The sequence below is a fragment of the Corvus brachyrhynchos genome, unplaced genomic scaffold (genome assembly GCF_000691975.1).
Source record: "Corvus brachyrhynchos isolate BGI_N302 unplaced genomic scaffold, ASM69197v1 scaffold114, whole genome shotgun sequence".
Lineage (NCBI taxonomy): Eukaryota > Metazoa > Chordata > Aves > Passeriformes > Corvidae > Corvus > Corvus brachyrhynchos.
Genome location: NW_008238337.1, coordinates 3,480,569 through 3,494,560, shown reverse-complemented (window position 1 = coordinate 3,494,560; position 13,992 = coordinate 3,480,569). Strand labels below are relative to the sequence as shown.

At 40.1% G+C, this 13,992-nt stretch overlaps 1 protein-coding gene across 6 annotated transcripts in view; it reads left to right on the top strand.

The window, feature by feature from the left end:
* Nucleotides 1-22: 22 nt before the first annotated feature.
* The window catches only part of CLIP1 (CAP-Gly domain containing linker protein 1), a 61,233-nt gene continuing 47,263 nt past the window's right edge, over nucleotides 23-13,992 (top strand). For 2 of the 6 annotated variants that reach the window (XM_017734813.1, XM_017734815.1), the window contains exons 1-3: nucleotides 23-138; nucleotides 10,864-11,059; nucleotides 11,545-12,113. In XM_017734813.1, coding sequence (XP_017590302.1) covers nucleotides 10,966-11,059; nucleotides 11,545-12,113 — 663 coding nt within the window. In that variant the 5' untranslated portion in view covers nucleotides 23-138; nucleotides 10,864-10,965. The remainder of the gene's footprint in view (nucleotides 139-10,863; nucleotides 11,060-11,544; nucleotides 12,114-13,992) is intronic. The other 4 variants (XM_017734817.1, XM_008634053.2, XM_017734816.1 and 1 more) reach the window with 3 other exon arrangements.

The following is a 13,992-nucleotide window of genomic DNA, read 5'->3' as shown; positions in this document are numbered from 1 at the left end:
CCGGAGCGGGGACACGAGGGGTGGATCGCTGCCTCAGATCGAGTCTCGCCCTGGGAAGCTGCGGTGCTGTGCTGGGTCACCGGTGGCTTGAGCGAGTGATTCTGAGGGAAGAGATCTGCATATTCCTTATATTCCTTGGTAAGTGCTGACCTGCAATTGTCAGCATCCTGCACTTACATACGGATATTTTACTAATAATCTACCTTGGCATTTTTGGTTGGTTTTTTTTTTTTTTTATGGCCGCTCCTCATCCTCGCGTTGTTATAAAAGCTGCTGGTTTCCAGGTGAGCTGCTCTTGCATCCCCTCAGGTGGCTCAGGAGACTTTGCTGCCATGTTCTAGCCAGTGTCAGAGCTGCGGGATTCCCTGGCACAGGCGCTGCTCCAGGCCCCTCCTGTTCCCGCTATAGTGCTGTACCTCAGGCGATGCAGTGCTCCCTTTTCTATGCCATAGCTGTCATGGGGCACAAGGTAATTGGTGCTGTTGCTCACAGGGTAATGTGGCTCCTGCTGCATAAAAAATCAGGAGTTACTTTTCCCTTTCATCTTTGTTCTGATTCCGTGCTTTAAATAATTTTTGAAAATATAAACAAAAGCCGACACCAAAGAAATCTTCCAGAACAGAGCATGGGGAGGAAAACTTACTCTGTGATTGCATGTGCTGATAATTAAAAATATGACTCTGAAATGAAGACTTGTTTCTTCCCACCCCTTCACTTACCCACTGTGCTGAATGGGCAGGGTTTTATAGAAGTTCACAGGTTGCTTTGAGATCTTTGAGCAGAAGGATTTTAAAACATGTGATACTTGTGTTGACACGTAGGAAGAAGAAAGAAAAAGAGGTATGAAAGAGGAAATGCCTTTATGCTGGCTGCTTTGCAAAGTATTTTACTGAAAGAACAGAAATATGCATTCTGAATGCAATGTAATTCTGAAACTAGCAGCGGCAGAGAGCTGTTTTCCTGAAGTGTGTGTCCGTGTGCACCTGCTGCAGGAGTAGGAAGATTGCAAAGTAGATACTGTGGAGGAAAAGTAAACACCTCCCCTCCACCCACAGCAGCATTTCTTATTCTAAGGAAAGTTTAATTGTTCAGGTACAAAACTTCTTCATTTACATCCTGAGGATTATTAGTTCTTGGTGTAAAATGACAAGATTTCGGGATTCTCTTCCTGCCCAGTCCTTCTACACATGCTGGGAGATTTTCTCTCCGTGCTAGAGTGCACTACAGCTTTGTGTGTATTGAAGGGAGAGGGATGAGTTGGCTGAAGCAGAAAAGCTTGGAAATGTGACCTCAAATGTCCATATCTTTAGGGATCAAGAGGGAGATTTTATTTGGCAAAAAAAGAGTTTTATATGATTTGTATGGTTTCCCTTAAAGAGAAGATCTCAGCTTTCTAGGGAGGGCAGAACACCAGCTGTCTTGTATGCTCCTTCCAGATGGATTCTGTAGGGAATAGCAGCCTCTTTCCTCATGTGATTACACTGTAGGAAGGAGCAGAGCTCCTCTGCTGATTGCTACGACTTCCTAGAGCTCCTGAAGATGTCCTGTCTGACTTGCAGGTTGTATCTGTTTGCTGGCTTCTGACTGTGGATATCCAAGACAGCCTTTATTTACTCAGCTTGGGTAGATTGCATAATTCCTTTAGTGTTCCTCCCTTCATCCTTTTAGCCCTGTTAAAGTTTTTCTTGGGAGGAACTGAGAATATTTCAGAATAGGTCCTCCTTAAAAAGAAATAGAGAGCTCTGCCTTGCCAATATGATTTTTCAGAGCTGCTTTTCTTTCTCTTTCTAAAACACTCGGGTCAAATGTTAACTCTGTATGTTGAATGCAAGTTTTCTAATGTTTGAACATGACAACCATGAATGAATGCAGCTCTTGTTTAATCCTTTGGCATTCCTTAGGGACTACTGGCTCTGCTGGCACATATAAAGAGTAACTCACTGGAATCCTTATTGGAGCGGCATGTTTGGAAATGCCTCAGATGGATGGTGTTTTGTTATTTAATGAAAGGCAATTATATACTGCATTAGCTGTAAGCTCAGCTGCCCTCAGCCCCATGCCAGTTTCTGCTGGAGCAACCATTTCTTTGGTGTTGACCAGCAGAACTCCTTCAGCAGCTCCCTGGTGGTTTAAACACCTCCTGCTTGTGCAGGTGTCTGTCCTCCACATCCATTTGTTTTTGCAATGATGCTGCACTCTGTGACTGACCCTCAGAAAGACCCATAAGTCTTGTACTGGCTCCTGGCCCCCGAAAGGCTGTGAAGGATTTAGAAGATGTATCTAAGGACATGCTGTACAAATTTGTGCTTTAACACCCACCTAAGTTTTTCCACTTGGAATATCTCATTAATTATTTGTACAAACTCATAAGAATAGTACCATACATTCTTTGAATTTATAAAACACATCTTCACTCTACTGTTTCTAGAAGAACCACCATTAAAAGCCATTTGTTTCCCCTGATCTTTATAATCTTACTGTCTATATTTTTAGCTTATTATGAGGGGAAATTGCAAGGCAGAGAGAGAAACTCAGTATTGTATAGAATTAGCTTATTTGACACTCTCATTCTGCTGCGCTGCTTGGCAGCAGCATCCACTCAATCACAGCAATATTTATCTGAGTTCTGAATTTGTACTTGTCCTGAGCTCTCTGCCAGCCATGCAGCAGTCATGGTGCTAATTTCAAAGGCTAAGAACATGGAGAGCTAAAAAGAGACAGCTGACTTGATGTTTTCACCCAATGTGAAACAGTTACAGTTTCACCCAAGTCTATCAAAATTAAATCCTTACTATAAAAAGCAGCATCTTTGTTTCAGCTGCTTCAGTTGTAATTGTATTAGGGAGAAGCCTTTGTGCCTTTAAATGGTTTGGGGTTTGAGGCTGATGGGAGATGATATTTTCTTTCTCATAATTTAAATTGTAGTTCCTAAAAAACTTGACACTCTACAATTCCAAAATCATCATTTTATCATGACTGATTGCACTTGCTGGCATGGTTGAAGTGCATTATCATCAACAGAAGTCAGTGTGGACAGCCAAACAAATTGTTCTTTATCTTATTGAAATGGAGGTCTCTGGGGAAAGACAAGAATTTATTGGGAAAAACATAGGAAAACTAGTAAGTGATGATAATGGGCTTAGCAGAAGAGGTGGCAATTAATTTACTTACATGGAAACTTTGTCTACTCCTCAATCCTTGACTCCTTCTGTAGGGAATGATGTGCTGAGGAGGGAGGATCATGTGCTTTCTGATCTTTTAATAGACCAGAGCAGCAGTGTTTTTATAATCTGTGTTCAACTTGAAGTGTTAGAGTTTGCATCATATTAACAATTATCAGCTCTTCCTGATTAATTAAAGATAGGCAGAATCTTTTTAAAAAGACTGAACAGGCTGTGTTTGAAATAGCAATAGATTGTGAAAAAATTAGTCACAAATTGCTGGCTTGAAATAGTTTTTTAGTGCTACAGACATCCTCTCTCATTTGTACTTCATAAGAATATATTCATATTCAGCATGTTCAACAGTCTGTGTTTCAGTGTTTCCTTACTGAGGATCCTGAGGCATTTAGGAATCTGAATGAGCATAGCAAGTTCTAGAATGATCGAATGGGGGGACTTAAAATGTCCTTGATGCAGAATTAAAATCCATAAGCAGAGTTGAAGCTTTGATGAATTACCTTCCTCATAGCAGTGCTGTAATATCTGACTGATGGTTTCAGGTCCTAAGCCTCTTACTATCTTTGATCTGATTCATCTTCTTCTTAGTACACTTTCTGAGTTATAGGAATTTACCCCACCTCTTCCCTTTCCCTGGCATGTGCTGGGAGAATCCTGTTTATACAATTTGCAGCGAATATCCTGTGCTTCCCAAGGCAGAAAAATAGCCTTGTATCTTATTTAGCAACTTAGCAATTCCCTAAAACCAATTTTCAGTGGATTTGGGTCTCATCATGGTTGCCTTCCTAACTAAATTAAGTTCAAGTTTTAGATTATCTCCAAACAAACTGGTAACCTGCTGCTGTCAAATGTATTGATGGCAAATTCTTTGCTTCAGAAATCAGTTGTTCTAAAGGTACTGGGAGAAACTCAAGACTCCTTAAACACAAGTCTCTCTCCTCCTGGTTTACTTGCTTCTGTGAATCTTGTAGGAATATAATTTATTTTGATTAGAGATCTCCTGCCTTTTGTTTTATTTAGTTGAAATTACTCAGCAGGTTGAAAATTCAAGGAGAAATACAGATTTGTGTGCAGGCCTGGCTGATGTTGAAAGATGATTTAAAAGTCTTTGGTTCTGAATACCCTGGGATCTGTGAATTCATGTAGAGAACAGTTCCAGTCATCTCTGTGATACAGAAATACAGCTTCTGTTATTGATTTCAGTTAAGAAATAAATCTGAAGTTGCTGGTTGAGCTGTAGGTTCCCATGTCCATAACGAGGGACAGCGTTGTGGGGTTTTGGGATTGATTCCCAAACATTCTTCCCCAGTCCCTCTCAGTGTACAAGACAGAGGGAGCATCTTTGAGATCTTAAGGAAACAGGGATTTTCTCTTTGGAGTGAAAAACCCAGGAGCTATTTCTGGGGATGTCCTTAGCCCAGGGTGCGATGGTTTGATGGTGGGATGAGTGATGACAAGGCAGAGTGTTTGTGTTACAGCCCTGGCTGGGTCTGCTCCGGAGATCTCTGTGTGGTTCTGTCTCACTGAGCACACACTGGTTGCCTCAGATTAAGGAATATTTACCTAAACCAGTGCCCTGGAAAACAGCTGAAAGGTTTTTCAGGCCCTCTGCCACTGACAGTGTAGCTCTCTTTCAGTTTCTGTTGGGTTTTGCCACTCTTCGTTTCAGGTTGAGTTCATCGCATCAGTGCCACTGTCAGAGGAGCTGTGTCATCCCAGTGGGCAAACTTCCCAAATTCCTGCAGGCTTTGGGCTCGTGTTATTATGGCAGCAAAAGCAAGCCGTGTTTGGGTTAGACTAAAGCCCTACTAAAACTTGCATGCAGCTGTAATTTCCTGGAGTTATCCTGGTAGCAACTGTGAAGGCACTTCAGAAAAGCAAGAATTGCTTTTGTTCTGTTGATTTAATAGTTATGCCTGGTTAAATTAAGTAGAGATGCACTTCTTCAAGAGCCTGTCGCTAGTAAAATTCATATTTATGTTAAAAACACAATATAAGAAACTGCGGCTTTGAGGTTCCTGTACCTCTGGAATTCCTACAATGGTTATGTTGGATTGGGCTGGAATGAGCTGAAGTGGAATGTCATAAGGATCCTGTGTAAGTTATGAGACCTTGTTTATTTTCTTACTAAATTTTTATTTCCTGTACCAGTACCTGCAAACAACAGATTTGAAAGGTCTGGATTTCTTTTATTATTTTCTACCTGATCAGATGAGTTTTAAGTGAAATTTTTTTTCTGCCTTTAAAGGTGATGTACAAAACACTGGTTTGATAGGCACCTGCTAGCCCTCGTGTTTTGATCTTGGCACTAAGCAGAGCATAGTAACCCAAATAAATATGTTTTCATGGCACTTGGCATAACAAATACTGAATTAAATAATGTCTTTTCTTCTAGTAGTGATGTATCTGAATGCTGTATTCAGATCATCACATTACTTGATTAATTGACATGAAAATCAGTGGTTTCTGGAAGACAAAATGAAACTGAAGTCGTGTTTTTAAATGCTCCCTTTCTCTAATTGCTGTGTGTTGAATGAGTAATCAAATATTGACTTCCAAATGCCAACTCTTATTCTATTGAAATCTTAAATACTTAATTCAGTTTGTTTTCTGTTTTATATATAAATTCTTTCTTGAATTTTATTAGTTTCAATGTGACCAATACCCGAGGATGCCTCTAATTCCACAGTCTAATCACTGACCAGTGCAGCTAAATTCTTGAGCAATGTTCAGATGCTCGGTTTGGTTTAACAGTGGCCTCTGCAGAGTTACATCAGGACCACCATAATTTGCTGTTTGTGCCTTGCTTTGTTAACAAATGCCTACGGTGCTTTCTGGTGTTTCAGTCTGAACTTGCTGCCCATTCAATAAATGCATCAGAGCTGACAAAACACATGAAATTTGCAGTAAAGTCAGGAGCATGAGGGTCAGAGAGAAGTTCATTTGCCTTTTCACTGTCTGGCTTCAGTGGATCAATGCACAGAGACCTGGATGTGAGTTCATTGCTCTAGAATAGTTGTATTTAAGTAGTGAGTGGCCAGGAACACCAAGTGTGCTGTATCACTCCAGAGAAGCTCTGTAAAGTGAATGCATGAGGGCTTCCAAATCCATCCTTCTGGTTTAGCAACTTGTAGTTGTACAGGACTGGCTGTGAGTGAGACATTAACAATGGATATTGTGTGCTCTGGAATATTTCATTGTAAACGTAATGCATCACTTGCCAAGTGGTGATTCAGACTTTTTAGGTGCCCAGTAAGAAATATCTCCAGTAGACCCAGATTGCAGCAGAGGAAGGAGTCAGGATTAGGAAGATTTTTGTTCCAGGATTCAGCTTCTCTTGTGCCCCCTCATCCAGAATTGTTCCTGTAAGGATGCTGGTGGGCATGTTCCAGTCTGGTCAGTTTGTGCACCTGCTGTGCATGAATTACTCCCCTCAGAATCTTCCAGAATTTGACTCTGATCTGGCTCATTCTTGCACACAGAGAAATATTCTCCAAGAGGTAGCAAGCAGCAAAGAGCAGTGCAAGGAGAAGGCACTGATTTTCTTCAAAGCCGAAATGGGGTTGTATTTTTAAATCAGGTATGAATTTCAAAAGCTTATAAATTTAACTAAAAGCATTAAGTACTTTTGTAAGTATATATACACTCATTTTTTACAGGAGTGTAATAACAGGAGACTGCAAATACAACTTTTGGAGCTGCAGGAATTAGATCTGAATCATACAGAACGTTTATGTGCTTCAGTTTTAAGACTGCAGTAATTTTAGGAGTTGTGTTCATAAGTGTGTAGGGTCAGAGCTCTTGGAATAACTCATGGACTTGGAGGGGAAATCTTTCCAGGTTCAAAACTCCAAGTTACTTTCTCTAAACTCCAGATATTTGAGGAATGATTCATGAGCTCCTTCAAGCTTGGCAGCAGCAGTTGAACAACGAGTATGAAACAGGTATTTAAGAAATGCTGTTCAGGCAGAGATTTCAAACAGCACTTCTTGTGCTGAGTTTGTTTTTCTCTCAGGAAGGCGAAGTTACTGCATCGTGGTGGTCTTTGGAATATGTTTTCCATTTGGCTTTTCTGCAGAAGGATTTTCTGCTTTATTTTGGTCATGTTACCTTTTCCTTGTGGTATGGGAATTTGTTTTCTAGGTGCTTATTACTGACTGCCACAGGGGTTGCATGTGAGGGTCACTGCTTATAGGCCCTGTGAGATTTTTCAGCAGTTACCTGTTCTACAACCCCCTTTTAGAATATTTACTCTTTATCTTTTAGTGTGACTGTTTATATGTGTTTTGCAAAGCACCTCTATGCTCAGCGCAATTAACAAATCCAGTGGTCTCTTTTTGAGCTTAGAAATGCATTGGCATTGCAAGGCATTTTCCTACAATATTTAGTCTGTTAATGGTGTTAACTAAGTTAAATATTAATCTTTTTAATTGGAAATGTTTTGAAGAACTAGGAAAAGCTGGACTTAATTATCTTAGAGGTCTTTTCCGACCTAAACTATTCTGTGGTTCCACTGGTATTCCTAAATTCTTGTTGTGATTACAGGGTTAAGTAGAGTGAGCTGACTTTTCTCCCTGTGTTCTTATTTAATTTAGTTCTTTTTGGAGTACTATTTGTTGAAAATAGTCTTGAAAGGAACATTGGACAGCTGCTTTCTTTTTATTACAGGAATTCCTTTTTTGACAGTTGGAAAATATTCTGCTTTTAAATTCAGGGTTATGTGGCTACATTTTATTTATTTATTTTTAATACCAGCTTGCCAACAGAATTCATATCTATTATCACATTAGTAGGATTTATTTACTTAAACTAGTGGTTTCCAACTTGCTGCTTGATCCATGCAGTACTCAGAGGTCTGTAGAAGGTAAATAAGAATAAGGATATCATTAATCAGTTAAAATTCATATTGTGTGTAGTCATACATTTCCAATAATGGCACAAGTGTAGAGCTGTGCTTAAAATCTCTTTTTATGCTCAGTTTTGTTCCTGGTAGAACCTGCAGTAGAACACTTCCGTGGAATATATTATCACTGGCTTTCCAGACCTTTCCTTAGGTTCCTGATAGTATATTTTGGGACACAGTAATATTTTTGCCTATTGGTTATAAGGATCCTTTTTCAGAAGAGCTGAGACAGGTTCAAGGGAAGAAAGAACAAATTGAAACAAGCAGTGAGCTGCTGTCTTTTATGAGAACTGAAATGAGATCATTGACATCTGGAGCCTGTTAGGATATGTTGGAGTGTGTCATGCTTAAAATTACTTGATGCAAATTTACGTGTTTTATGAGCTCCATTAGGCAATGCTACTACAAAGGCCCTATCCCTAAGACCAAAAGTTGTGTTTTAACTATTGGAGTGAGGCAGTCATTTATCAAAAAGTGTTGCCCATAATTTTAGCTTTTATTTTGTCTGAATTAAGCTACAATTTCAGTAACTCTGAAACCAGGACATGAGGGATTGTGTTACTTCTGGCCTAGTTGAAGGCCTGTGTGTTGAGAAAAGCAAATGACACAGCAGATATATAACCCATGACTGTGGAGAGCAAGATTAAACTATGAATGAGTACCCTGAGCCAAGAAATGCAGTGGTAGAACATTCTAACTTTCTGTTGAGCAGATGGTTTCTTAACCATCTATTAATAAATAATTAACTGAAACTGGCAAAGTCTAATTTGGAGTGGTAATATAGTGTGTGCTTTCTCTTGATACACCTGTCCTTGCACAATGTAGTTGCAGTGGTGCTGGAATGGTCTTTGGGGGCAAAAAAAGTGGTAACATATGGAAAAGAATGGCAGAGTGCTGGGGAACAGTTCCAGGTTCCAGGCTTTAGGAGAAATCTTCCTTAAGGAGGACTCCCCTTGGCCCAAATTTCCATCAATTTGGTCTTTGTGACTGACTGTGAACTAAAAAGGACTGAGCATGATGCTTCTCCTGTTGCTGTATTTGTATCAAATCCTCCTTTATCGTGTATAGGTTTTCCTGTTTCATGGATTTTGATGGGTTGAGAAAAGTAAGAGAGGCGAGCATGGAAATTCTGGAATCGGAGAGGAGGGAATAGGGCCTGTAGCCTGAGGAAGGGAGCACATGTTTAAGAGACAAAAGAAGGCTTTTCAGGTCCTTGGTGTGTAAGATCAAAGTGCAGTTTTAGAAGATTTCTAAAATGAAAGATAAGGAAATATGATGCAGACTCATAACTCTGCAGGCAGGTGGGTGACAAACCTCTGGCAACACTAGGAGAAAAAGGTTGAGAAGTCTTCACGGCACTTCATCATTTTCATGGAGCAGAACTTAAATTGTTGGCAAACACAATTACATCCAAGGTGGTAATTCATGCTCGTTAAAATATAACATTATTGCAGACTTAGAAAATGCCTTGAATTTGGCATGGCAGGTCTTGAAATAGCATGAGGAATGTTTCACTTTGGTGTTTAGGTTCACAAAGCAGTGAATTGATTTTTAGGAACACTGATTAATAATTCATAATACAGGAGGGATAAATCTTAGACTGGTAGATAAAGACAGGGTTGGTTTATTCTCCTTAGTTTTCCTTGCTGCAGCAGGGTTGTCTCTCCTTCTGCCAGGTTTGTTTTACCTTTAACTGGGCGCTGAGCTCCCAGTTTGCACCCTTGGGTACTGGTTTGGGGAGGCTGCAGCTGCCCAACTTTCTGTCCTGACAGGTGCCAGAATGCTGAGTAAAGGGCAGGACTGAGACCTGCTTTGTAGTTCTTGTTTGACGTGTTCTCAGCAAACAGTTGAGCAAACTCGCTGCGTGCCCGTTTCCTTTTCCCCTTCAGGTTTTTGTTTAGGTGTGTGCTGCTCCTGTTTAAGTGGCGTAGCTGTTCTGGCAGTGCCTCATATAAAAGTCAGCACAAAGCCAAGCTGTGTTCACACAGAATAGTTTGTCCCTTTGAAGATGGGGGAGAGCAGTCGCCTTGAAGTTCGGCTTTGAATTCATATTCGAGGTAAAAAAATACAGATTTTTCATTAGAGATGAAAAAGCCTTTCTGAAGCTTTTGTAATCAGAAAGAAGATGCCTCCTGTGGCAAAACACAGTTCCCTGAAAAGCTTCTAGCTGTCTTCCAAGTTCTATCCTAGCAACGTTGGGAAGAGTCCCTCCTCTTAGCTGGGGCACTGGTGGGGACTGCGAGCCAGCATATCTTGTGATCTGAGGTCACAGAAAGCTGAGGTGGCTCTTTGCTTTTCAGTTGTCATCATGTAACTCTTAAACAATTTAAGCTTTTCAGTTCCAATCTCTTAGAAACCTTACTCCTTTTATCCTGAAATTCCTGGCTGTCTTATTTTCTCTTGCTGTTATTGCTCTAGTCCGAAGTTGTTTTTGCTGGGATATTGCAACACTGGAAAAATGTGACTGAAAAGAGTTGTGTGTGTGGAGCAGTTAAATCTATGTGTAATGTTAGCTATGCTGTTAAGGGCTTTGTTTCTTAAAATAGCCTTTTAGTTTAAATCTCAAGACAAATACAGCAGCATTCAGCAAAGTGAGTTATTTTGATGATTTAGGTTTTAATAGGAAATGGCTTTCAGAAGATGGGGAATTGGAAATGCTGCTAGTTGCTACTGTAAAGCAGCTTTTATAATGCATTTTATACACACATTGTGTATATATAGAAATCCCTTCTGTAGGAGTTAACACTGATCTTTGTTCATGTCTGATCTTTTCATATACAGGTTTATTCCAGAGCTGAAAAAGCTTGAACAATATATTTTATCCATGTTTGGAAAAAGATAGTTGCTACAGACGAGGAGGTTAACCACTGGTATTGCAAAAAGATGAGTATGTTAAAACCAAGTGGACTTAAGGCTCCTTCAAAGACCATCAAGCACGGGGGTACATTGCTGAAAACACCTACACCTGTTGCTGCTGGTAAGGAATAGTTAAATATCTTAATTGTTCCCTTATTCATCTTCTGACAAAAAGTACTTTGAATGCTGTAGTATACACTATTTTTACTCTTTACACCAATGTATTTTTGCTTGTATTTCTGATTTTAAAAAATTAGATGTGCAACTTACAAAAAATCTAAAGGTTACTAATTGGAGATCAAGCAATTTTCTTCAAAGAAACCTTGTCGTGATAAAAATGCTTTGGTAGTTTTTGAAGTCAGACCTGTGATTTTTACAAGGTTTTTACCAAAACCTTCATTAAATGCATTCAGTGTCTCTGTCCTTAGATTTTGAATTCTTTTTTCCCAGAGATGACAGTGTTTGCACAGGAAAATTAGGAGTTGTGATCTTCCTTTTAGAAATGATGCTTTTCCAGATGTTTGTTAACACTGAAACTAAGTAATGATGCTCTTTGGAATATTAATGTATTTGATTCCCATTGTTTCTCATTGTGCTTTGATTCAGCTCCAGCAGAGAAAGCAGCTCCCAGTGAGAAGACCTCAAGCACAGCCCCTGCAGATACACACGAGGAGTTTGTGGATGATTTCAGAGTTGGGGAGCGTGTTTGGGTCAATGGAAACAAACCTGGCTTCATCCAGTTCCTGGGAGAAACCCAGTTTGCTCCGGGGCAGTGGGCAGGGATTGTCCTGGATGAACCCATTGGGAAGAACGATGGCTCGGTGGCTGGAGTTCGCTATTTCCAGTGTGAACCCCTGAGGGGAATATTCACAAGGCCATCCAAACTGACCAGGAAAGTGGTGACAGAGGACGAAGCCAACGGTACCCAGACAGCTCACGCTTCGAGAGCCACATCACCAACATCCACGTCAGCTGCTAGTGCAGTGTCCTCATCTGCTGCTGCACTTCCCCCTTCAGGAATTCCACAGAAAACTCCTCTTGCTGCTAAGGAACATGCAACTCCTTCTCAGATTAGCAATCTTTCCAAAACTGCCAGTGAATCTATATCAAATCTCTCAGAAGCTGGATCACTAAAGAAAGGAGAAAGGGAGCTCAAAATCGGAGATCGTGTTCTGGTAAGATTTCCCTGTCTTGCTTTTGATTGATTAATTGAAACTTCTGCTAATATTCAAAACTTTTCTGCTGTTTCCTTGGTCAAGATAATGTAAATTTATGCTCTAGCTTTCTTTGTCTGGTTCTTCTGTAAACAAGCTCTTTGCATGCTGTGGGAATATCTTGGCAGTACCAAGATAAAATGGTTATTTTGGCAGGTTTTAATCTATTATGTTTTTCCACTGTTTAAAACACAGCATCGTGTTTAACAACATATTTGTAGCTTATCTCTCTGTGTCTTCAAGAGCTCCAGTCATGCTAAATAAAAACCAAGAGTGTAAGATTTCCGTGCAGGTCTTCTGCCCTGTCCAGGGCCATGTCTTTAGAAAGCAAACAGTTCAATAATTGATTGTTCCTGAGTGGTGATAGGCAGGAACAGAAGCAGTCACATAATGCCACTGATCAGCCAGGAATTACGTGTGCTCTTGGGGATGTGCCACATTACTTGGCTGCCCTTCCTAAATTCAGACCCCTAAATGCTTCTGCCAGTGTATCATCTCACTTTTTTAAAAGGGAGTTGATTTGTTAGTTTTAATGTTTTTTTAAAATAATTATCAGAAAACTGGTGGTATGTTGTGTGTTATATTCTAAATTTAAAGACTGTTTATGTAGCCTTCAAGTATAGCTGGAATGATCCTTTTATGCCCACCAGATCTATGATCACTGTAGCAGAGACCTGATTTTAGGTTTGATTTACTCGAGTGCATCATTAAGCTGAAGATTTGTCTCACTCTTACTTTGATACAATCTCTTCTTATTTACAATATAATTTTAGAATTTCCATTGGGCAGGTGTGAGTGTCCTGGCATAGAAACATTTCTGGGGTTAGTGTAAGGACATTGTATAGAAAAAAATCCCCCAGATTTTATTGTTTGTCCTGCATTGCCCCACCAGATAATAATTCTGCAGTGAATTAAACTGATATTTTAATTTAGTTCATTGTATTTTTAAAGGAAGAATTTGCCTCCTCTTTCTGTTTAAGGAGAGCTTAAAACACAGGGCCATGTTGAAGAAGGAGACAAAGGTGAAGTGAGGGCAGGGGTTGGCTGACAGCTGGATTTGGGCTGAGATGTGTTTTCTTGGAGTGCCAATGGAAACAAAGATTTGTGGTTTATCCCTGGCTATTTCTGTCAGAGACTAGAGCCCTGTTGTCCTCCAGACAACATCAGGGCTTTAACCACTTGTGTGCCTTTTCCTCAAGGACCTTTGTGAGCCCTCCTGGGATGTCCTCTTTGGGTGGGAGAATTCTCTGGTGCCTGTGAAGGCATCGCTCTGCCTTCCCTGTATCTAATTCCTGCAGATTGCAGAAGCAGCATATCCGAAGTGCCACAGTTTGATAATAATAAGGTCTCAAATTCTGTTTGTTAAGTAGGACAAGTTAAACTTAGTATTTCATCCTCTCTACTACCTCTGTTTGCCTTAAATCTTCCTCTTGAGTCATCAAATTGTAGTTTGAGGTTTTGGGGTAATTCCTAGCACAGTGTGTTGGTGATGCATGACTATAGTTTATATAGCAGTATAAGACACTCAGGAATATGAATGTTAAAGGGACAGGATCCTTGTTTAGTGGTTTTTAATCCTTTGGGATTCCATGCTAATTGTTTGTATTAGATCTCAGACTCTGCTGTCTTGTCTAATAATAATTCAGATGTAAGTATCTTAACTGGCCAGGTTAGTTCAAATAATCCTAAATTTGGCTGAATAATTGGTTCATCTGTTAATATTTTTTCCCTGACACTGAACTCCTGTCCAGCACTGTGGACTGTAGAGTTGAGGTGTCACTGAGTAATTCTGGGAACTGTCCTCAAAGCCTACAACCAGCACCAGCTGTTGGGAAAGACC